The sequence below is a fragment of the Taurulus bubalis genome (genome assembly GCF_910589615.1).
Source record: "Taurulus bubalis genome assembly, chromosome: 6".
Lineage (NCBI taxonomy): Eukaryota > Metazoa > Chordata > Actinopteri > Perciformes > Cottidae > Taurulus > Taurulus bubalis.
In genome coordinates, this window is record NC_136594.1 from 29454938 (window position 1) to 29478501 (window position 23564).

Genomic DNA, 23564 nt, shown 5'->3' on the forward strand with positions numbered 1-23564 from the left:
AAATATTCAGACAGTATTTTAAAACAAGAGTTCTCTCAGTCCTTCCTTCCATCCTTCTCTGGGTTCCGATCAGCCGCTCTCCCATCAAAGCTCAAGCTGAGTCAGTGCATTTCCCACTTCCCCCAGAGCTCTCCACATCTGCACTCCAGTCACTAAAGCTTTCCCACGTTCACCAGGGTCCGCACACTTAGCTGCCATCACAGCTGACGGGGATTCTCATGACCAGCAGCAGGATGGGTGATGAACTCTACTCGTTAAGTCTGTTATCGGCTCGTTGGCGTCTCGTTGGCGTCTCGTTGGCGTGTTATCCGCCTGCGGTCAGTCCAGTCGTCTCCAGTGGGACGGCACGCAGCGACACACTTCCTCGCTGAAGGAGAGACCTGGTTCACACCTTCGCCTCCTGACCTCGCAGGGAGGCCTTAGACAACTGCAATGACAAATGAAAAAGCAGGCTTTAGCTTCAAAGCTAACGCCATGGCAGCAAAATGCCAAGATCGGTTATGTAACTAAAAATAAGGAAGAACACATCGCTTTGGCAAGATTGTGTATAACTAACAAATAAAAAAAGGCATAACACTTTTGAGTGCAGAAAAAGATGCAACAAACGTACCGCTGCATTCATGACCTGTGTATCAACCAGCGGTGGTCTTACCCAGGTGGTCTTACCCAAGTGGTCTTACCCAGGTGGTCTTACCTGTGTGTCTGAACACGTTGGTCAAAGCATGCGACTCACAGCAATATAATGCATACGTGTAAGGGAGGCTCTTTTAAAGGGTTGGAAATAGAACGCGTGGTTGTAGAGCCCACAACATCACGGAAATTATGACATTGGTAAACAAACAGTTTTCTTATGTTTGCCAGAAGAGGGGACAAATGTAAAGTCTGGTGCTGGAGGAATTAAAAGAATCGCAAGGATTCATCCTCCTGGGAGCATGAATGTGCTCAAATAATGTATTGGTAAAGTGTCTTATTGGAGTTAGACTGCTAGATCATGAGATACATTGTTTTCAAAGTTTGAAATAGTGACCTCAGATGACTTATGTCCTGAAGTTCTGGGCCCTATTTTTCGTACCTGGTTTACTGAGTTAGCCGGATAATTTTCAGGATAAGATGACGTAGGTCAGGCTTTTCGGTTCTTCGAAGCAAGTTTAGATAAATCACCATGGCAACACATCGAAATTCCTTAACCTGCTGCAAATGAGGTTTAGTGAAATTCACTGGATAAGCTGGCCACTCCCACCAGACAAAAAAGGCAGCTCCCTTCCTCATTGATGAAGGAGCGATATTAGTCATATTAGTTTCATAGGGAGAGAGTTCTTCCAGATCTCACATCATCATGATGACTTCCTGTACGAGCTCACATCATCATGATGACTTCCTGTACAAGCTCACATCATCATGACTTCCTGTACGAGCTCACATCATCATGACTTCCTGTACGAGCTCACATCATGATGACTTCCTCTACGAGCTCACATCATGATGACTTCCTGTACGAGCTCACATCATCATGATGACTTCCTGTACGAGCTCACATCATCATGACTTCCTGTACGAGCTCACATCATCATGACTTCCTCTACGAGCTCACATCATGATGACTTCCTGTACGAGCTCACATCATCATGATGACTTCCTGTACGAGCTCACATCATCATGACTTCCTGTACGAGCTCACATCATCATCATGACTTCCTGTACGAGCTCACATCATGATGACTTCCTGTACGAGCTCACATCATCATGACTTCCTGTACGAGCTCACATCATCATGACTTCCTGTACGAGCTCACATCATCATGACTTCCTGTACGAGCTCACATCATGATGACTTCCTGTACGAGCTCACATCATCATGACTTCCTGTGCGAGCTCACATCATCATGACTTCCTGTACGAGCTCACATCATCATGACTTCCTGTACGAGCTCACATCATCATGACTTCCTGTACGAGCGCTATAGAATCATTTATTTACGAGAGCTTCTCGAGCCGCGGACACTGATCACCACAGGCGCAGCTGATCGCCCGTTTCAGACACAGACTATCAGCGCTGCATGCTGCTGTTCTTAAGTTTATTTAACACTTAAGAAACGTATGGATGTGTTGAAAGCACTCATAATTATATGACAGTGTTATTAGTACACCATACATATCATTATTGTAGAACATGATTAAGGTGATCGTGATAAGAATACAGAGAATCACACAATTTCTTTTCACTGCTTCAATTGATTGAATTTCTGATTATGAATAATACATACATACTGATCCGCCCATAAACATATTCTAACTCCTAGTTATATGGTAATCTACACCGATACATTTTCCCAACACTGACGCATTTAACTTGATATTTTGCGATGCTTATGTGACTCTAGCCCGACCAGCAGAGGCACCGTTATGCTACATTCACAAACAGGAAGTGTTGCGAATATCCACGACGCTTTGGATGTGAACGCACCATTACACTTTGCCATGATTATGGACTTAAATTCATCATATGTAGTCATGATCATCTCCTGCTCCTCCACGGAGAGAAGAGACGCTCTTTCTCTGAGTTTATTTGCCATCATAGTGTTTGAAGATCATGGAATCTGTGTTCGACTCCTCCCCCTTTTGAAGAGGAGCGGGCACGAGCATCCAGATGACTGACGCCTGGTTCAAATGAACGAGACTGTTTGAGGGCGGGTCAACCTTTGAAGAACCGGGAAAGCCTGATGTCAATCATCTCGCTAATTTAAGGTGGATAATAGGACATTTGATCGACTTAGTTGAACCACGTACGAAAAATACCCTCCTGGTTCCCTGGACAAAAAGACAATGGGATTGTTTCCATTGGCCTTTGGATTATTGCAGATAATACACTTTGAGGCAAACAAACGTTTATGATACTTACACAACTTGTTCAGCAAAATAATCTTCAAAAATGAACACAAGCTTTCAGATTTTGAAGTGTGAATATTATCGCAGGAGTAAAAAGCAAACGCTAGGCTATACAAGTACTACGCCACGTGTACTCAAGACCCGTAAGCGCTTCAAAATTCACAAAAAGAGGTACTGACTGACACCATCCGTTTAAAATCTCTAATCTCTAAATCTCTATTTTCATCCCAAAAAAACATTGACTGGCGAACAGTGCTGACTATGGCTCGACTTCACTGGTGACGCTTGGCTTTTGTTTGTTTTTTTTACATTTTTGTCACAAACTACAAATTGTACTGTTACTGAATGGAGCCCATTATCCTTAGAGTATAATCCACCTGTCGTAGCATGTATTGTAAATACATTCATGCAACAGTTTGTTAGCAGAGAGGTCATCTTGTAACCTGATTCCAATGTTCACATGTGATTCCTCCGTGTGAATGAAACTAAAGATCAACGGACAGAGTAACTTAAGCGTTTGGTCCTTTCTAGTCGACATCCATGATCCTCTGTTTACCAGGAGACAGAAAACACTGCTGCAAGTGATTGAGAACCACTGCTGCCTTATAAAGACAAACACTAACTACATTATTGTGTGTTCTAAAGGTCAAAGGTTACGACCAAGGTTTAGATTTCATAGCAGGTGGAAGGAACTATGATGTGATTTACAGCCCATGCCTAAATCACCAGAGCTTTCACCGGAACAGCATGTCAAACTGTTTTACAGTTTCACTTCTGATGCAGTTATTGTTCTTCGGCATCGCGTGGCAGTGTGTGGTCTAAATCCTGTTTCAGGGGATTTGTAACCTAACAACAATAAAGCCAAGTGAATTGACTACTTGGATTTTCTGGACATGGAAATTGTCAAGTGCATGTCTTGTAAGTGGCAACAAAATAACACCTTGAAGCCCAAAAACACAAGTACTGGCCTTCAAAAGATGATATTTGGTTAACCCTGGCCCAGAGTCAAGGCCTACCAACGATTACACAAAGAGGCATGGAGTTAAAGAACACATTAAGCACTGGAGGGATGGAGCGCTAACACACTTCGTCAACACCACAAAGCTTCTGAGCCTGGCGTGTAATTGCCACTGCTTTTCAGGCTGCACGGGGTGTCACAGAATACTCAAGTCATGGTTACTGAGAGATCTATGAACCCATGCTGAAATGCACAGCAGGGTTCAAATAGGCGCACACACACACACACACACACACACACACACACACACACACAGCCACATACACACTAGGGCCAGATCCCAGATCTAGATTCGAACCGCTGTGTTCTACTCATAAATCACCCTCAAACAAGGTTACAAAGGGTCACGACTGGACGGGATGGATGGATGTGCGTGTGTGTGTGTGTGCTTCCTTCTGTGTGGGGAGAGGAAATGGTTAAGTGACAGCTAGGAGAAGTCATTAGCACACTGAGGTCTTGTATTACACACCAGGTTCACTGCAACAACCAGCGACAAGCGCTTCCCTCTGAACACAGCGACACACATTGTATGGGTTGGCTTTACTGTCGGATGATGCAACAGATCAACCCACAAAATATAACAAGAACATGCCCATTGCCTCGCCATGATCACAGCGATATACAACGGCGTCTGTCACAGTCTTTCCCTAACCACAACTAACTTGTTCAGGCGTGACCGAACACTCTACCTCCTCCTTACCTGCACGTTGCTGGGTGAAACCTCCTTCCCTTTAGGAAGCACTTGTTGGGCGACTCGTTACATTCGCAGGAACACCTGGTTTTATTGAGGGGCTGGTGGCGCGGACACGTCTTGCTACACGTGCACTGACAGGTGTCCTGGTTGAAGACGTGGTTCTGAGGGCAGGAGGGAGCAGGCGGAAGGTTGCAGACACACTGGCAGCTGTTGCGGTCCAGGTGTCGGTTCGGGCCGCAGTCTTGAGTTTGATCCCCGCGCCGACACGCACACTGACAGGTCTCCAGGTCCAGGTCCTTATCCACGCCACAAATGTCCGCTAACACGTCTGGAGAGATACAAGGAGAGGGACTCACTGATGGGCTTTGTCTTGAATGTCTGGAGACAGACAGTGTCACTGATATACACTTTGTGAGTCAATTTGCACTCCAGTACTGTTAGAGTACTGGAGTGCAAATTGACAATTCAGGGGTCAGAGTACCCCAGAAGTTGAGTCAATTTGTAATGAAATCCGCTTAAATGATTTATGGCATAACCATAAATTCCTAAATTCAGGCTAGTAGGAGAGTAAATACAACACAAAACTAATTTACTGATATATTTATTAATTACTTAAATACAAATATGTTATCTAGACATATATCAATGTTTAACATTGCAGATTAGAGCACAGTAAGTTGTATGAGTCTCATGTGACATAGGGTTGTTCACTGAAATGCAAAGGTTTCCCATCTGTTGTAAATGTTGGCTATTATTGAAAACACCACGACATATACAAACTGTGTGTGACAGTTGTTTGATGACACTGATAAACTATGAAATTGAGACATTCCTGAACTGAACTAGCGATGTTTTCTCTTTCCTCGGGGAAAACACAGATGGTTCTCTTTCAATACTGGAAAATCCAGAGCAACAGAAGGGCTGGCAAACAAACACGCATACTGTGTGTGTGTGTGTGTGTGTGTGTGTCTACAGATGAACAAACATAGATAACAAAGATACATAGTTTACTGCTGACAAATTACAAGCTGTGTCTCCTCCAGCAGAGCAGCATGTGCTTACACAGACTTTAACAACCTAAATCACGTAATGAGCTTCCATGGAACTTTATTTGCCCCCGAGGACAATAATAATGAAAACAATACAATGTATGAAGTGTATAAAGCCCTGAAATGACTTTCTAATTCAATTCAGTTTATTTTGTATAGCCCAAAATCACAAATTATCCTTAAAGGGCTTTACAATCTGTACACATATGACATTCCTGTCCAAGGACCTCACATCAGATCAAGAAAAACTCCCTCAAAAACAGAAAAAAAACTTCTAACGGCGAGAAAAGGAAGAACACTTCAGGAGAGCAACAGAGGAGGATCCCTCTCCCCGGATGGACAGAAGCAATAGATGTCATGTGACCAGAATGAATAACATAACAGAGTTATGCTGCGTTCACACCGCTTCAGTTTACCGCTTCAGTTTACTCGCGCGAGTGAAACGAGGGTGTTCACACCAAACGCGAAAAATCGCGCTGCGACAAAGGGGCCGTGGCTTCTCTCTCCGGTATCGACCATGGAATAAATAACCACTAGTTCTGCTTTATACTTGTTGTGGAAGTCCCAAACATGTCGGAACATGAGACGCCCTCGTGTTTGGGTTCATAACATCATCCGTAGCCGCACACAGCTCGGTGAATTTCACCGACTCCTCCAGGAACTGCGTCTGGCTTATCTCCGTAAAACAGTTACCGTTTCCTTCATCCACCATGGAAATAACCACTAGTTCTGCTTTATACTTGTTGCGTAAATTCCACATACGTTGTAGCATCAAACTCCATGGTGTCTGGGTTCATAATATTATCCGTAGTCCCACAACAGCGTCTGAATGAAGCCGCTACCAGCGCTACTTCAGGCAGACCAGCAGCAGTTTGATTCAGCAACAGCGGTGGTGACGGGCGGAGCTTCTCAGCGCTGATTCTCAACGCTGATTGGCTGACGCAAATATGACTCGAATACGACAATGAAAAGGTGCGTCCTTCGCTCTGTCGCCCCGCATCAAACGCACGATTCGCGCCGGCCGGCGGGAAATGCGAGTCTTCGCAACCAAAGCATTGACTTTGCATGTAATCTACTCGTGCGAATAATTGGGTCGCGTTTGGTGTGAACACAGCATTACAGCACATTACATGAATATGACAGAAATGTTTCATATAATGAGGAGTAGGCATGGACCATGATCCAGATAGCCACGATCCATGGAGCAGAAGGAGGGAGAGAGGAGGGGCATCAGCAGGAAATAACGAGAACTGATTTTGTTGCTGACACTCACTCAGGTCACATTCAGTAAGGAAACGGTGTCTCAAGTCCTACAGCTGGAATTTGCTCACAGTCCTCACTGTTACATGTTATTCATATCAGGAATGTGTGCACTCTACTAGCCTAATGTTGTTGGATTTTCCATATTGTGCAATTACTAGACTCTGAAAATGTTACTGCAGTCAGACGTCAACGTTTAGTTTCAAAGTTACTCTCCCATAGCTTGTATTCCTCACATGTGTTTGGTAACAAAGTGATCGTCCATCTTCATCTCCCTCCTTACACAAACACAACCCTGTCATACTCACTCTGTATGAAAAGGTCATTTTTCGCCTTTTCAGATATATCATTACATGTTTTGGGAAGGCTCTGTCACACATCATTATTGGTGTAATATTTCCTAATATCAACGTATGTTCTACTTGGCTATGGTGTGTCAAACATAGTTGCCAAATGTTGATGTTATGTCCTAATCTTTGTGGGGTGACTTTGGGGTCCCTCCATCATGGGAAGCGTCTGCCTCGTGAAGATTCAGAGTGATTTAGGGGGAGTCAGAGGACAGTCCAGCAACACATTAGGATATATGTCGTTGATATACTGCAGAGCACCATCCACCTCGCAAAGTGTTTGGAAAGCAGTGGTCCCCAAAGTGTGTGCCGCAGAACCCTTATCATAGCATTGCTAATCTATTGTGTTTTATAATAATTCACCACCCAAAAAATATGTCATGTTGTTTTCAAACACATATTATGTTGGAAAAAGTTATGCCGCAGCTGACGATTCATGGCTCCTGGTTGTCATAGCAACAACACATGTTTTCAGGCTCGGGGTGTTTCTAGGTTTTTCAGTGTTAAACAGATTTGACGCGTTAAGGTCAAAGAAATGCTGAAACTTCTCAACTCTCATCGTCTGAGAGGACTGAACCTGAGCCCACCAGCACAAATAAGACCATGGTTTACATGGAAATAAGACCTGGCCCTTTAAGAAATGTTGCATCTAATTGTATTTCCTCTCTGAATGTTCCCCACATCCTCTCAGGAAGGGCACTCTGAAGGGCACTTCATCACATTGTCTGGCATACAGGCCACCGTAGAGGGATTTGGCAGCGTCTGTTTTTTTCTCAGATAATTAGTTTTGGCCGTGTGATACAAACTGTCTCGGTGTGTATTTCTACTTGTAGCTGTGGAATCTGCTTTCTGCTGTTTCTCATTTGTTTACACAGAGTTCAGAGTTTTATCACAGCCAAACACACACGGAGGAACTCAGGACTATTTATGACTGCAATGTGTTTGTTGAGATCCTGAGTGAACACATGAACATTCTCCTGTCACAAAGACTAACACAGAGAAGTGTATTGCAGTGTTTGTATGCGTGTGCTCACAGGCCTGAGGTGTTTGTGCTCATCATGAAGCAACAGGCCACACTGATCCACTGTGTCTATTGGCAGCTACTGTATTTATTTTAACTCTTCGGTAATCTCTGGGTGGATCTGCAGTATTGTCTTTTCTGGCATCAGACCAGTTTTGTAATCTGACCCTAACCGTTGTCTTCTTTCTGTGAGGTTTGCTCTTACACTTCTTCCAAGTTGGACTCAAGCGACTGATGCTACCTGTCAATGAGATGTTTGAGGATCCGTTTCATTTACAAAAATGTCATCCAAGAGGAAAACTTCATAATTGCAGAGCTCAAAGCAGCTGCTATCAAAGATCAGTAGGCAACAGCCTTCTACAGTTTGGCAACTAGAAGCCTCTATAATGGTATTGAACAATTAGAAACGAGTACTACAGCTGTCAATTATTTTGGAAAATGATTATTAAGTGACCCAGACTGTGTAGCATGGGCCAGCTGCGACAACTAACCGACTCTGCTCCTTAGACTCTTAAGGAATTGTTTAAGATGTTCTACTGCGACAGACAGTTGTTACTTTGGACAGTGACCTGCAGACAGACTGTGGAGTGAGAAGGCCTTTGCAACGTTCTCCTGTACGCTTTAACGTTTCCCCATTACCGACTTGGGTGTCCCGAGGGCAATGACAGCAACAGACCAGGTTTGAGGGTACTTCAGGAGAGCGCACACACAAGCAGCATAGAAGAGCGCTGAGCAATAAATAAGCATTAAGAAACATCGATGCTCACCTCCACCCCTCCACCACTTTCGGTCGCCGGAGACAGGGTTTGTACTACAAGAGTTTTAGAGTTGTAAAATTAACTGACAGCTGCATCCAGAGTATTTTTCCCCACGGGACTGCGCCTCCCTGCTCATGTGACATGTAGGCTTCTGCCGGCCAGCGTCATTGAGCCCTACATATCTGTATGTCTTATTTGCCAAGAAACCATTGCGGTATTCAAAGAATACAATATCAGCTGCCACTTTTAACGGCGTTGACTGTATCCACAGTCATGCAGTGGATGATGGTCAAGCTCACAGACATCTGCTTTTGGAAGATCGGCGAACAAAACAAACAAACAAAATGTTCCAGAATAATTTGATAATGCAGCTATTTATGCCATCTAGTTATAATGTGAGTGAGCAAAATAAACACACAGTATTTATTTACTGTGCTTTATTTGTAATTATTTAAAGTGCATACTTGTTTTAGAATAAGCACATGAGATTCCGCCAAGCATGCTAATGCTGCCTTCACACCAAAAGGCGTTGCGAATTTGACGCGCGAGTAGATTACATGCAAAGTCAATGCACAGACGCAAATGGTTGCGAAAAAGCAAATTTTTCGCCGGGCGGCGCGAATGATGCAGCGCGAATTCGCCCGAGTTGAAAAATGTGCGTGGCGTAAGCCAATCAGCGTTGAGAAGCTCCGCCCGTCATCACCGCCGTCCTGACATTGCTGAATCAAACTGCTGCTGCTCCGCCTGATGTAGCGCTGGTAGCGGCTTCATTCAGACGCTGTTGTGGGACTACGGATAATAATATATATATATACATATATTAATATATGTATATATATTATATTATGAACCCAGACACGATTGAGTTTGATGTTCCCACGTATGTGGAATTTACACAACAAGTGTAAAGCAGAACTAGTGGTTATTTCCATGGTGGATGGCGAAAACGGTAACTGTTTTACAGAGATAAGCCACAGAGATAAGCCACACCCCCTTGCAGGCTCGAGTAACATTCGCAACGCTTTTGGTGTGAACACAGCATTACAATGCTAGGCTGTCAAATTTTAAAACTCATTGTGGCTCCTGAGCCAACACGTTTGCCCACCCCTGGTATAGACCCATCCTTCTTGACAACAAGAACTGCCCGCATAGCAGCAATTTCCTCTGAAACACTTTTGTTCAGATAACCTGTAGGCTCGTGCCCGCACCGGCATGCGGTCAGGATTGAGGAGTCTCAATCTGGTGCATGATCAGGTTTGTGCATCCTGGCAAATGCAACTGGGCAATGACTGTTCTCTGGGTCTCGGTCCACGTGACCACACACACAGCATTCAATAGCTCTGCCATCTGATGAGGCATTCATTGATATCTTCTGGGTCCAGGCTACAAGGCTAATGATTCTCTCCAGGAACAGTCGGGGACCTGAATGCAGCTATCCTTCACAATTGTTGTCCTGATTTGAACATTCAGCCTGTCCAAATAAATTGGGCAAATAGTGCTTTAAACATAGTGAACTTAGCTTTATTAAATGTCAGGTCTATGTCAGGAAAAACATTTAGAATCAATGATTTCATTATTAGGCACAAACTTGATTTTTTGTCTTTAACCGAAACTTGGTTAGACCAAGATAACAGTGCAGCTGTTGTTATTGAATCAACACCTCCCAACTTCAGTTTCATGAGTGAGCTTCTGTGTTTTCTTTGTGAGTGCAATCTCCGTGCTCACAAATGTCCAAACCGAGGTTGTGTCAAAGCGTTACATCACCAGTGAACTATTCATTTCAGAACTTCTCCTCCACACCAGCCCTCTCTTGCATCTCAGTCGATGAGCTTGTGGATGGCTTCAATTCTTAAGTAAAACATGTTATTGGTGCCATTGCATCCACTAAGGTGAAGGCTGTCTCGGGTAAGAAAAGATCCCCTTGGAGAAATGCCACGTCAGAATAGAGAAAAGAGAGTGTTGGAAAGCTGAACGCAGGTGGCGAAAAACTAATCTCCAGGTTCACTGTGGTATCTATAAAGAGAGACTTCGCAATTATAATTTGGAACTTAGAAATGCAAGGTAGTCCTTTTTTACAAATTGTAAACACATCCCTTCTCTCAGGTGTCTTCCCACAAGCCCTAAAAACTGCAGTTATTAAACCACTCCTAAAGAAGCCTAGTTTAGACCCCGAAATAATGACAAAAATAACTGTTTCGATGTCTTCCAGTCCTGCTTTCGTCGGCACCACAGTACTGAAACTGCTCTTGTTAAGGTTTTCAACAACATCCACTTAAACACAGACAGTGGCAAAACTTCAGTCTTAGTATTACTGGATCTCAGTGCTGCATTCGACACGGTCAACCATGACATACTACTAGACATACTGAAAGTCTGGGTAGGACTCTCTGGCGCAGCACTTAAGTCAGGCTTTTCCAGGTTTATGGAAAACAACAAAGTGTGTTATCATAATTACACAGACGACACACTAATCTACATAACTATATCACCATGGGACTATAGTCCCATACAAGGGCTGGCTAAATGCATTGAAGAAATCAACAACTGTGTCACTACTGTAATGGTGTGTTCACAGGACTCTGTAAAAAGTCAATCAGAAAGCTGCAGCTGATTCAGAACGCTGCAGCTTGAGTCCTCACTAAGACCAGGAAAGTGGATCACATCCCTCCAGTTCTGAAGTCTTTGCAACACAAACAAAGAATTTACTTTTAAATCCTGCTGCTGGTTTATAAAGCACTGAATGGTTTAGGGCCTAAGTATGTTTGTGATCTGCTGCTGGTCTACCTTATGAACCATCCTCACTCCTCAGGTGGTCTGGGACTGGTCTACCTTATGAACCATCAGACCCCTCAGGTGGTCTGGGACGGGTCTACTTTATGAACCATCCTGACCCCTCAGGTGGTCTGGGACGGGTCTACCTTATGAACCATCAGACCCCTCAGGTGGTCTGGGACGGGTCTCCTTTCTGTTCCAAGAGTCAGAACTAAACATGGAGAAGCAGCGCTCAGCTTTTCTGCTCCACACATCTGGAACAAGGTCCCTGAAAGCTGCAGGTCTGCTGAGACCCTCAGCTCCTTTAAGTCCACATTGAAGACTTTTCTGTTTGCTGCTGCCTTTAATTGAACCAGATTCAAGGATATTAATCAATTTCTGCATCTCACTACTGCATTTTATTTCTTAAACTGCACTGCAACCTTTATTCTGATTTTAACTTTTTAATGTTTTACTGACTGTTTTTAATGTTGCACTTTGAATCTTCTTGTTGTTGAAATGTACTGTACAAAACACTTGCCTTGCCTTACTCTGCTTATTACGTAAGCCTGTTGACAGCAAAGGCTTATTTCTGCCATTAGTTCTACTGTATTGCTATCAGCAGCTGTAATTGTTAATTTAATATTTACTTCAGGAAAAATAAACAGAACTTCCTTTACAGTGTTTTATGAAACCAGGAATACAACATGCATCTGCTATGTGTGCAAATGTGCAAACTCTCACCGAGGTGCTGTTGGGAGGGCCTGGGAGGAGGCATTGGTGGAGGAGGGGGGTTGCGGTGCACATTGGCGCTCGGGCCGACACACCGACACTGCCTGCTGCTCCACGACTGACCAGGAGGACACGTCCTGTTGGCTACTGGACACCTTCAACACAGAGGCAGAGATACAAGGATGTAAAGAACCTTGAGACCTTCTTGATTGTGAACCCGCACAATGAAAATCACACATCATTCACATGTTCCAAGTTAAAGGTTTTATTGGGGAGTTGTTCCTGATCCGATGTGAGGTCAGAGGATGTCGTATGTGTACAGATTGTAAAGCCCTCTGAGGATAAGTTATTTCTGATATTTCTCTGACGACTCTGCAATCGTCGGCCTCATTTCCGCCGATGACAACAGGGAATACAGAGATCTGAACCAGGACTTTTTAGGATGGTGCCAGCAAAACCGCCTCCAGATTAACTCCAGTAAGACCAAGGAGCTGGTGGTGGACTTCCACCGGGGTAAACGCCCTCCTCCGGAACCGGTGAGCATCCAGGGACTGGACATTGAAATCGTCAAATCTTATAAGTACCTGGGTGTTCACTTGAACAACAAACTGGACTGGACCCTATTTTTCGTACCTGGCTTACTGAGATGGCGGGCTAATTGTCAGGATAAGATGACGTAGGTCAGGCTTTCTCGGTTTCTCGAAGCAAGCTTAGATAAATCACCATAGCAACACATCCAAAAATTTAAACCTGCTCCCGGGCAGGCTTACTGAAATTCACTGGATAAGCTGGCCACTCCCACGGACAAAAAAGGCAGCTCCCTTCCTCATTGATGAAGGAGCGATATTAGTTATATTAGTTTTATAGGGAGAGAGTTCTTTCAGATCGCCAGGATCCATCCTTTACATTATCATGACGTCCTGTACGCGGCGATATAGATTTTGCCGGCAAGAAATAATTTATTTACGAAAGCTTCTCGAGCCGCGGACATTGATCACCACAGACGCAGCTGATCACCGTCTCAGACACAGACTATCAGCCGCTGCATGCCGCTGTTCTTAAGTTTATTTAGCTCTTAAGAAACTAATGGATGTGTTGAAAGCACTCATAAGTATATGACAGCGTTATTAGTACACCATACATATCATTATTGTAGAACATGATTAAGGTGATCGTGATGAGAATACAGAGAATCACACATAATTTATTTTCACTGCTTCAATTGATTGAATTTCTGATTATGAATAATACATACATACTGATCCGCCCATAACATATTCAAACTCCTAGTTATATAGTAATCTACACATACATGTATAGACATATAGTACATGATTCATACGCGCATACAGTACATATATCCTCATAAGTATATATTTATTCGTAAATATAATCTGATTGATTTGGGTGATGAACCACTTCAAATTAGCCGATACATTTTCTCAACACTGACGCATTTAACTTGATATATTTAGACGCTTATGTCTGGCAGCGGGGGCGCTGTTAAAGTTGCGTTCACGGCAACAATGTTGCAAAAACGTTGGAATATTCGCAACGCGTTTGCTGTGAATGACTACGGTATTGACTTCCTCATATGCCTTCATGATCATCTCCTGCTTCTCATTAGAGAAATAAAAAGAGGTTCCTCTGAGTTTATTGTCCATTGTACTGTTAGAACATGGTGGTGTCAGTGCTCCATTATTATCCCTTCTGAAGAGGAGCGGGCGCATTTATCCAGATGACTGACGTCTGGCTAGAATTAACAAGACCGTTTCAGCGCGGATCAGCCGTGAAGAAACCCAGATAGCCTGATGTCAATCATCTCGCTAATTTAAGATGGAGATTAGGACATTTGCTTGACTTTGTTTAGCCAGGTACGAGAAATAGGGCCCTGGTCCGACCACGTACACACACTTTGTAAAAAGGGTCAGAGCAGACTTTCTGCTGAAGAGACTGAGGTCTTTTGGGGTGCAGGGAGCACTCCTGAAGACCTTCTTTGACTCCGTGGTGGCATCAGCCATCTTTTACGGGTGGTCTTCTGGTGCAGCAGCATCACTGCAGCTGACAGGAGGAGACTGGACAAGCTCGTGAGGAAGGCCAGCAGCGTGCTGGGATGTCATCTGGATACCGTGGAGGTGGTGGGGGACAGGAAGATGATGACTAAGATCTCGTCCATGTTAAGCCACGCCTCCCACCCAATGCAGGTCACTCTGGCAGCGCTGCATAGCTCCTTCAGTCACCGGCTGATTCATTCCCGGTGTCTGAGGGAGAGGAACCGAAAGTCCTTTCTCCCCGCTGCTGTCAGGCTGCACAACACACTGAGCTCTCAGTAAACCATGATCACTTAATCACTTTTGGACACTTTACTCACTGTGAACACTTTAATTGTATTCAGCTGGTGCAATATAAATACGTTTAAGTACTCTTATTCTGTCTGTATATTTAATTGGAAATTGATACTATATTCTTCGTACTGTTTTACTACTGTTTATTGTTATTGTTATTTTATTTATATTACTTTTTTACTATGTGTCTCTATTGTGTGAAAGGCTGCTGTATTCCCGCAATTTCCCCACAGAGGGACTAATAAAGGATTATCTTATCTTATCTGATCTTATCTTATTGTAAAGGCTGAATCACAAGCTTCCAGTACTTAACCCCTCCATAAGATATTGCTGATAAGAGCTTGATAAGTTGATCTACTAAAAGGTTGATAATTATGAGAACTACTTGTCAATATTAATTGTTAATTGTTTATTACATCGTTTGAATGGCCAAATCCCACATTGCTTTTTGTCTTCTGTTGCCATTCATTACTGTCAATAATGTTTGCGTTCATACCGCTCATCTATCAATAAGTTATCGTCCAATAATTTGTTGTATATGCACAAGTTGATGTGGTCAGAGGTGAAACAGGCATGAGCTAGAGAGAGACAAACTCTTTTCAGTCCTGTGTTTCACTTAAATAACTGGGTCAGCAAAGGTCCAAAGTCTAATTTAAAATTGAAATTCAGTCTCATTTAAATTTGGAGATTCATTTTACATGATCTTCAAATAAACTAAAACCAGTACCAACCCATGAAGGTACCACCTGTCAGGACTAACTAACATTCATACTGATGGGAGGAGCTACCTTGAAGGAACCACCTGTCCATCAGGACTAACTAACATTCATACTGATGGGAGGAGCTACCATGAAGGTACCACCTGTCCATCAGGACAAACTAACATTCACACTGATGGGAGGAGCTACCATGAAGGTACCACCTGTCCATCAGGACTAACTAACATTCACACTGATGGGAGGAGCTACCATGAAGGTACCACCTGTCCATCAGGACTAACTAACATTCACACTGATGGGAGGAGCTACCATGAAGGTACCACCTGTCCATCAGGACTAACTAACATTCACACTGATGGGAGGAGCTACCATGAAGGTACCACCTGTCCATCAGATCTATCTCACCATTCAGGAACAACATTCAGGGTTAAGTGTCTCACCCAAGGAAACATCAACATGGACTATAGGAGCTGGGGATCGAACTGCCGATCCTCTGATTGAAGGACAACCCTGCTCTACCACTGAGCCACAGATCTGTATGCGTGTGAATACTAAGTCTGAACCCACTGCCCATGATGAGCCATTTGAGTAATTGTAGACTAAGAAACACCTTGATCAAAGGAAGATGTCCTGGGCTGGCTTCAATCAGCTGGACAGGAGAGATGGAAGTATCAGAGGATTATCTTTGACGAAACATCTCTGACTTCTACTGCCCACTGTCCCTCTTTGTACGCAGATATGCTTACATGCAGTGGCACACCTGCTAATGCTGCATTGATCACATTTAGAAATGTTTTGTTATTGAATATTATGCAGCAGAACTCAATGAAAAGACTATGGCTGTACTTTCTCTCACATAGTGAACCTATAATTTTCTCAAACACTCCTTAAAGGGCAACAAGCTCAGCTAAGATCATGAGCAAACACTATACCTACATAATATCAGCATGTTAACATCGTCATTGTGAGTGTGTTAGCATGCTGACGTTAGCCTATAGCTCATAGCACCACTGTGCCTAAGTACAGCCTCACAGAGCCACTAGTATGGCTGTAAAGGCCTACTCTGGTCTAAATCGCTGCCAACCTTACCCAAGTCCCTTAAGAACAACAGGGTACATAATGTACATGCACACAGATACAGAATGTATGAATAGCATTTGGAACATGTTGGCAGTGATCAGCCTGAAAAACGTCATGACGAAACATGCCATACTAACATGCTACTTAGTACGCTAGATTTAGTATGCCTTGTATGAAACCAATAGTATGCAAACTATTTCTGATCAAATATTACATGATGAAAACACTGGACATTACGGCGGCATAAATATCCCACAATGAAATGCATTAGTGATAACAATAGTTATAACAGACAATGGTGGACAGCTCTGTAATGCCAATAATGCTTCAGCTGAGGTGTAAGCATACTATTTAACTTTGTTTGGTCTAATATTCATTTTCCAATTAGCACAAAACTCTAAACTCTTTGTTTGGTCACAACCAGCAAGGAGGCTCTCAGGGAGTTAGGGGTAGTTACTGCTCAGTGCCATTTAGGACGTAGCCACAAGAATCATCTGGATCAACGTGCTGTCTCCTAGACGGACAGAGAGAAACCTACAAATGTTCCGACTATTTGCATCAGAGTTTATTAGATCAAATACACTTTCAAATATTTTCTTAGATTCTGTAAGGAAGAAGATTGCAGATGAACTTCAGATTGTGTAGAATAGTTGCTGATTGTGTTCACATGGACATGAGCATCCTGGTGAAGAGGCTTTCAGGGATGATGGTTATCCCTGTATACATCATCATTATTAGTATCCCGGTTACTGATTCCTGCATTCCAGTTGCACAGGCGTCAGTGAGGTTTACTAAAACAAACCGACCTATACTGTACATTTACTACCACGTCTACACCGATGACCAACACCTGCTGCTCTCTCTCTCTCTAAAACATACTCGCTACACACTGAGTTAATCCTGAAAGCAGCTACGCTTCTCTCACTGTCCACCATGTTGACCGGTTTCAGCCTGTCACTGTCAGCACCACTGCATTGGACAATAGAGCCTCTTTCATTGCTGGGAGACAAACCTCCAGTTTTAAGACGCTTCTGCTGCAGGCTGATTGATTGTGTTCCTGCTATGCTTTTCCAAAGTCAGACTACAACAGTCTGTGAATTATTCACAGTAAAAGTCACCCATTATAGTTATTAAACGATTTTGTTTTGCGTTTTAGCCAGACACAGCATATCTTCTGCATTTTTTGTTATGCAATAATCAGGAAATGCTGTATTTTCATCATCAGCTTTCCTTCCTGTGTGGGGGAGAGATGATGGAGACAAACTCAAGGTGAGCCAGGCCACCTGGGCATGTGGTCTGGCCGATCGGATCCCGATCCGAGCGTATGAACCTGATATTTAATACGTCTGACAGGGAATAGGAGGGTGAAAGAAAAAGATGTGAGGGAGGTAAAGGCAGAGAGACTTTTGGGAAACAGCAGCTGTGTGACTGCTGCGTTTCTCTCACTTCACCTAACGTGAAACATACGAGTGCTTCATGCTGACGTTTGTGTGCTCTTACATGTTGGATGATTTGTGGGTGAGAAAACCTCCAATGCATTTCCTTTTGCAGCCATAATCTGACACGCAGTGCTGAACCCAACTGTTGTGAGTGTAGATATAGTTAAATACCAGCACGTATCAACATTCCTCTGAAGTCACAAGTGGTGCCTCTGTCTATCTGACTGTCTCTCTCTGTCTCTCTATGTATCTCTCTCTCTCTCATTCCATATTGAACAGGTCGACACGTCTTCCCTCATTTGAGGTTTGACTGCCGCTCTTTTCATACGTCCTCTCACTGTGTCCTCTTCCTCTGCAGCGGTCTTATGGCATCGACTGAAGAATTAGACTCACACATTGTTTCATACTTTCCTAAACCTAACCAGTGGGTTTACAACATTAACCGTGTGGCCTTGTGTGTTTCTGAAACCGTGATATGAAACATATTAATGAAGCATATTCTTTGTTCAGAAATGTCGCTATTCAACATAACCCGTAGTTTGCAAGAACGTACAATGCCAACATTTCTTTCTGGAGATATTTGTATTCAGAAACAGAAACTGTTCCCGAACTGAAGGACCACCGTTTTCTGGCAGAGTACCAGGACCATAGCTGCAAACCGCCAATGAAGCAGCGATCCTGGGGTCATTAAACGGAGACACTCTGCACTCCGGGTCTGCACACCCTGTTCACAAAGATCACTAACTTAACAGGAGCCAAGGGACAGCCTCGGCAAACTCCTCCTGAGAACTCTCTTTGTACTAAAGATGATGATGTGAGGCCAATTGCTCGTGGTTACGTCAACCAGACATAATTGTTAAAGAATAGACTATAACAATTAATCCAACTCTAATATATTTGCATCATTCTGTTCTCAGGACACATGCCAAAAAAATACACCATGAACCACTTCCTCACGGGATCCTGGCGATCACAGAGGGTTCTGGAGAGGTCATAAATCACAGCATCATGCAGGTATGCACTCAAGAACATAGCAACATATCATGGCTCTATGAAGTTAATCAAGAGAGTGTGTGTGTGTGTGTGTGTGTGTGTGTGTGTGTGTGTGTGTGTGTGTGTGTGTGTGTGTGTGTGTGTGTTCCACAGAGACAGAATGATGCAGTGAGTACGAGATCGCTTACTCCGGCAGGGATCTCCTGATGATGCTGTGAACTTGTTTGTAGGCGTCCAGTTTGGACAGGCAGCTGCACTGCGTGTGGTTGGCCACACTGATGGTCACTGGCTTGGTGCCTTGGGTGATCGGCACTGTGATTTCGAACAGCTGCAGAAAGAGCAGAGGAGAGAAGAGTCAGAGAGAGACAAGGTCAGTCAAGACAAGGGGCAAAAAGGGTGGTGCACTAAGAGGAAGGCAGTGCACTTTTTGTATGTTCCCTCAGGTGAGCAGGACAGGTTGTGTCTGAGGGCTCCACAAGTTTCTATTTCATCCAGTTCACCATCTTTTACGGTCAGAAATTCTTGTTTTCTGTTCCACCATTATACATCAGACATTCATCTTGTTGCCGTATTCTGAACCAAACTTTAAATGATGAAACAGACAAAAGGAGCCTTCCACATGGAGCCTTCCACAAGGACTCTTCCACAAGGAGCCTTCAACAAGGACCCTTCCACAAGGAGCCTTCCACAAGGATCCTTCAACAAGGACTCTACCACAAGGACCCTACCACAAGGACCCTACCACAAGGAGCCTTCAACAAGGACCCTACCACAACGACCCTACCACAAGGACCCTTCCACAAGGGCCCTTCAACAAGGAGCCTTCCACAAGGATCCTTCAACAAGGAGCCTTCCACAAGGAGCCTTCAACAAGGATCCTTCAACAAGTACCCTTCCTCAAGGACATTTCCTCAAGGAGACTTCAACCTGAAGCTTGAGTCACTGGGGAAATGAGCACATTTTAAAATGAATACAATGAGCGAGAATGTGAAGGATTAGCACTTGAAGAAAAGAGAGAGTAATAAGGAGCTGGGCCTGGTTTTTCACATGGCACTGATGAAGACACCTACAGACTGCTGTACAGAAGAGAAGAAAAACCCTGAGAGCCACTTCATTCTTTAAATCAATTAAACAGCATGAATAGAAGCTAATTAGTCTCAATGACCCCTCTTCAGGCCTCTTAAACAGCTTAAACAGTCTCTCTCCCTCTCACCCTAATGAGGATATCATTAAGTCTGACCTCAGTCTTTGTGACCTGGCAAAGAGCTCACCATGGTTACACACACACACACACACACACACACACACACATAAAGAGAGCTCTTTGACCACCACTGGGTTGAAAAGTTCACCTGGACACATTTCTTAAATTTGTGGTTGGCTTGAAAGTCTATCAAATTCTCCATACCTACGCTTCATCTCTTTAACTAGTTTCGAGGCATCAATATTCTGCAGAGGAAACTGCCCATAGGTGTGAATGTGAGCATGAATGGTTGTCTGTCTCTAATGAGCCCTGAGATGAACTGTACACCTGTCCAGGTGAACCCTGCCTTCACCCATGTCAGCTGGGATCGGCTCCAGCACCCCTGGCCCTGAATAGGCAGTTGGATAATGGAAATTATCCATGGTTCAGTTGGTTCTGCTCGGCTATCTCCAGTACGTATCCAGTTTTCTTCCCCTGCCGAACGCAGTCTGACTCCCTTTGTGCGTCATCAAATTTTTTGACAGAACTTCCTTGAGCCCAACAGAGAGTCCTTCCCCATGGTCTCCCCGAACTCCTCCCACTCTTGGGGGTTTTGCTTTGCTGCCCGTTGCAGCTGTAGCCCTTCTGGCGAACTGGTACCTGTCTGCTCCTGGACCAACCAAACCTAAAAGGCCTCCTTCTTCAGCGAGACGGCCAGTGGGTTCTTAGGTTGCAACCACGGCAGCACAGACAACCTTCAAACTTTTTCCTCCTTCAAATAGGCATTTTTAATACTAAATCCTTTATGTTAGAAGAAAAATGTTCTTACTATTGATTAATACTGTATTTCATGTTACCTTCAGAATCACTAGTAAGGTTTCATTAGTTAGTTGTATTAGTATAAAGCCAGTGACTTCTGATTGAACTCTCACATACATTTTCATGCTTACACATCCTTGGCTGGTCATGCTGATAGAGACTGGGGACTGAAATATCAGTATGTCTCTAGGTTAAGAAAGGTATGTCTTGTGACTTTGGCCCTGACAAGCCAGTCTAGCGAAAGAAATGCAATGACTCATGATGGAGATATGAAGACGTCATGTGTCCTTCTGTCTATTGATATTTAAGAAGGTAGCCCTTCGCTTATTCTTGGAGCAGTCCAGGATACGCAATTGACATATCATGTTGTGTTTCTGACTCTGCTCCTCTTTGCAAAGATTAAATGTCCTGATCAATGATTTTACCACCAGGTGTCGAGTAATTTTTTCTATCACTTCATAACTAATTTACATTGGACAATTACATTTGATAACATTCCCCTTCTCTCAGTCATCAGGGCTGGGGATATTAAAGGATAATCTAGATTTAGAAAGCCTATATTAATATAAGTGACTCATTTAATTTTTACAATTTTCAATTCATCCAGTATGATGGATGGAGCTTTGCTATTCAATTCAGTTTATTTTGTATAGTCCAAAATCACAAATAAAAAATTTGCCTCAGAGTGTTTTACTATCTGTACACATACATACCAGGACCTCACATCGGATTAGAAAAAAACCTTTGACAGGGAGAAAAGTAAGAAGCCTTCAGGAGAGCAACAGAGGAGGATCCCTCTCACCAGATGGACAGAAGCAATAGATGTCATGTGACCAGAATGAATAGAATAACAGAGTTACAGCACATTACATGAATATGACAGAAATTATTCATATAATGAGTAGTAGGCATGAACCACGATCCAGACAACCACGATCCATGAAGCAGAAGGAGGTAGAGAGGAGGGCATCAGCAGGGCCATGGCAGAGCCATTTTTGTGTCTTATTTTTGTGCAATACTGTTGCTATATTTTGTGCCTTATTTTTATAATTTATTTACCTTTTATTGTAATTCTGTGTTAGGAGGACCCAGCAAAATAAGCTTTTCATTGTACAGAGTAACAATCTGTTATCTGTGCATATGACATAAAAAATATCTTGAATCTACAAGTATAGGTCTATTTAAGGCCGCCTCAAAGCTCTTATTTCTGCTCAGAAGAGCCATGAGCGAGGATACAGGAGCGCAGCCTTCAGAGAGGTTTTGTAACAGCTGACACCCCCCCTAATTGGATATCAGTTATTTGATTGGACGCTGATCGGACTGATCACTACTGATATAATGTCACTTTCATACCAGTAAAGACAGTCCATATATTAAACTCAGTGTATCACTCCCAAGTTTCACATTAGATCTGTTTTCTGATTTACTATCTGGTGAAAAATCATAAATTGTAGGTACAAACAACAAACTTATTATGTCATTTAAAAAAACAAAAACATATATAATATGAAAGCATTATGCCAGTAATAACGGTTCCTGTGCCTCTAAGCAGGACACAGTATAGCGCCGTCATCAGAAACAGATGTTGCTTCACAGGAAAGGACGGCTAATTTCTGGTTTCCTCTCTCCTCGCATGGTTTCCCAGTGGGAGGGACTAAGATGCAAGGAGTCCTGGGATGCACCCTATGTCATCTTCAAACTATCCACATGCTATTCGCTGTTTTTTGATGGAGGTTGATCGAGCCGGAGTAGCCTGCCAGTTTAGCTAATCTTGTTTTCTCCGGAATATTTTAATTCATCTTCCCTGATGGATTTGTTTTGTTTGTTGCATATCTAATGTGTAAAGTTACATTTTGCTCACAACATTTCATGCCAGGTTGCCTGATATTGTTGGTGAGTATGGAAATCCTGCTTGATGGTGCCAAAGGAATAGTGAGAAGGTCATTGAAAAGGATTCATTCTCTAGGGACCATGAATATATTCCGCCAATGTATCTGCCATCTGGCAATTAGTTGTGAAGACCTCTTGCGCTGGACCGGAACGTTAGAAGGAGGGACAGGCCAGCTGACATTACCATTGTTGGGCCCCATGAAGCAAAAAATCAAATATCTATAATATAGCATATGTGATGTATTAAAGGTAACACAGCCAACTATGACAACACCAGGACACAATATAAAAGAGAAAATGTGAGACACTTTAGATTGAAAATAGATTTTAGAGTGCAGGTGTTGAGCTAAACCCTTATGCCGAGACCAGACCGACATAAATGCTTAAAGACACTTACAGTCAGTCAAATTGTAAATTATACAGTTTAGCAAACTTCTATTACCTGCTAAGTGTCAAAACCTCTCAATGATTGCCAGCTGCTTCAAGGCACTGCCAAAGTAAATCAGCACAATTAAACTTTTAGGATGACGAAACAAACCACAGAACGCTCTTAAAGAAACAACCACATTTGGCTCTTCAC

At 43.3% G+C, this 23564-nt stretch overlaps 1 protein-coding gene across 1 annotated transcript in view; it reads right to left on the minus strand.

The window, feature by feature from the left end:
• Positions 1–318: 318 nt before the first annotated feature.
• vegfc (vascular endothelial growth factor c) overlaps positions 319–23564 on the minus strand; it is a gene marked incomplete at both ends in the record, with an annotated part of 56602 nt that continues 33356 nt past the window's right edge. The window contains 4 exons of the mRNA XM_079219750.1: positions 319–427; positions 4605–4926; positions 12529–12671; positions 19281–19420. Coding sequence (XP_079075876.1) covers positions 319–427; positions 4605–4926; positions 12529–12671; positions 19281–19420 — 714 coding nt within the window. The remainder of the gene's footprint in view (positions 428–4604; positions 4927–12528; positions 12672–19280; positions 19421–23564) is intronic.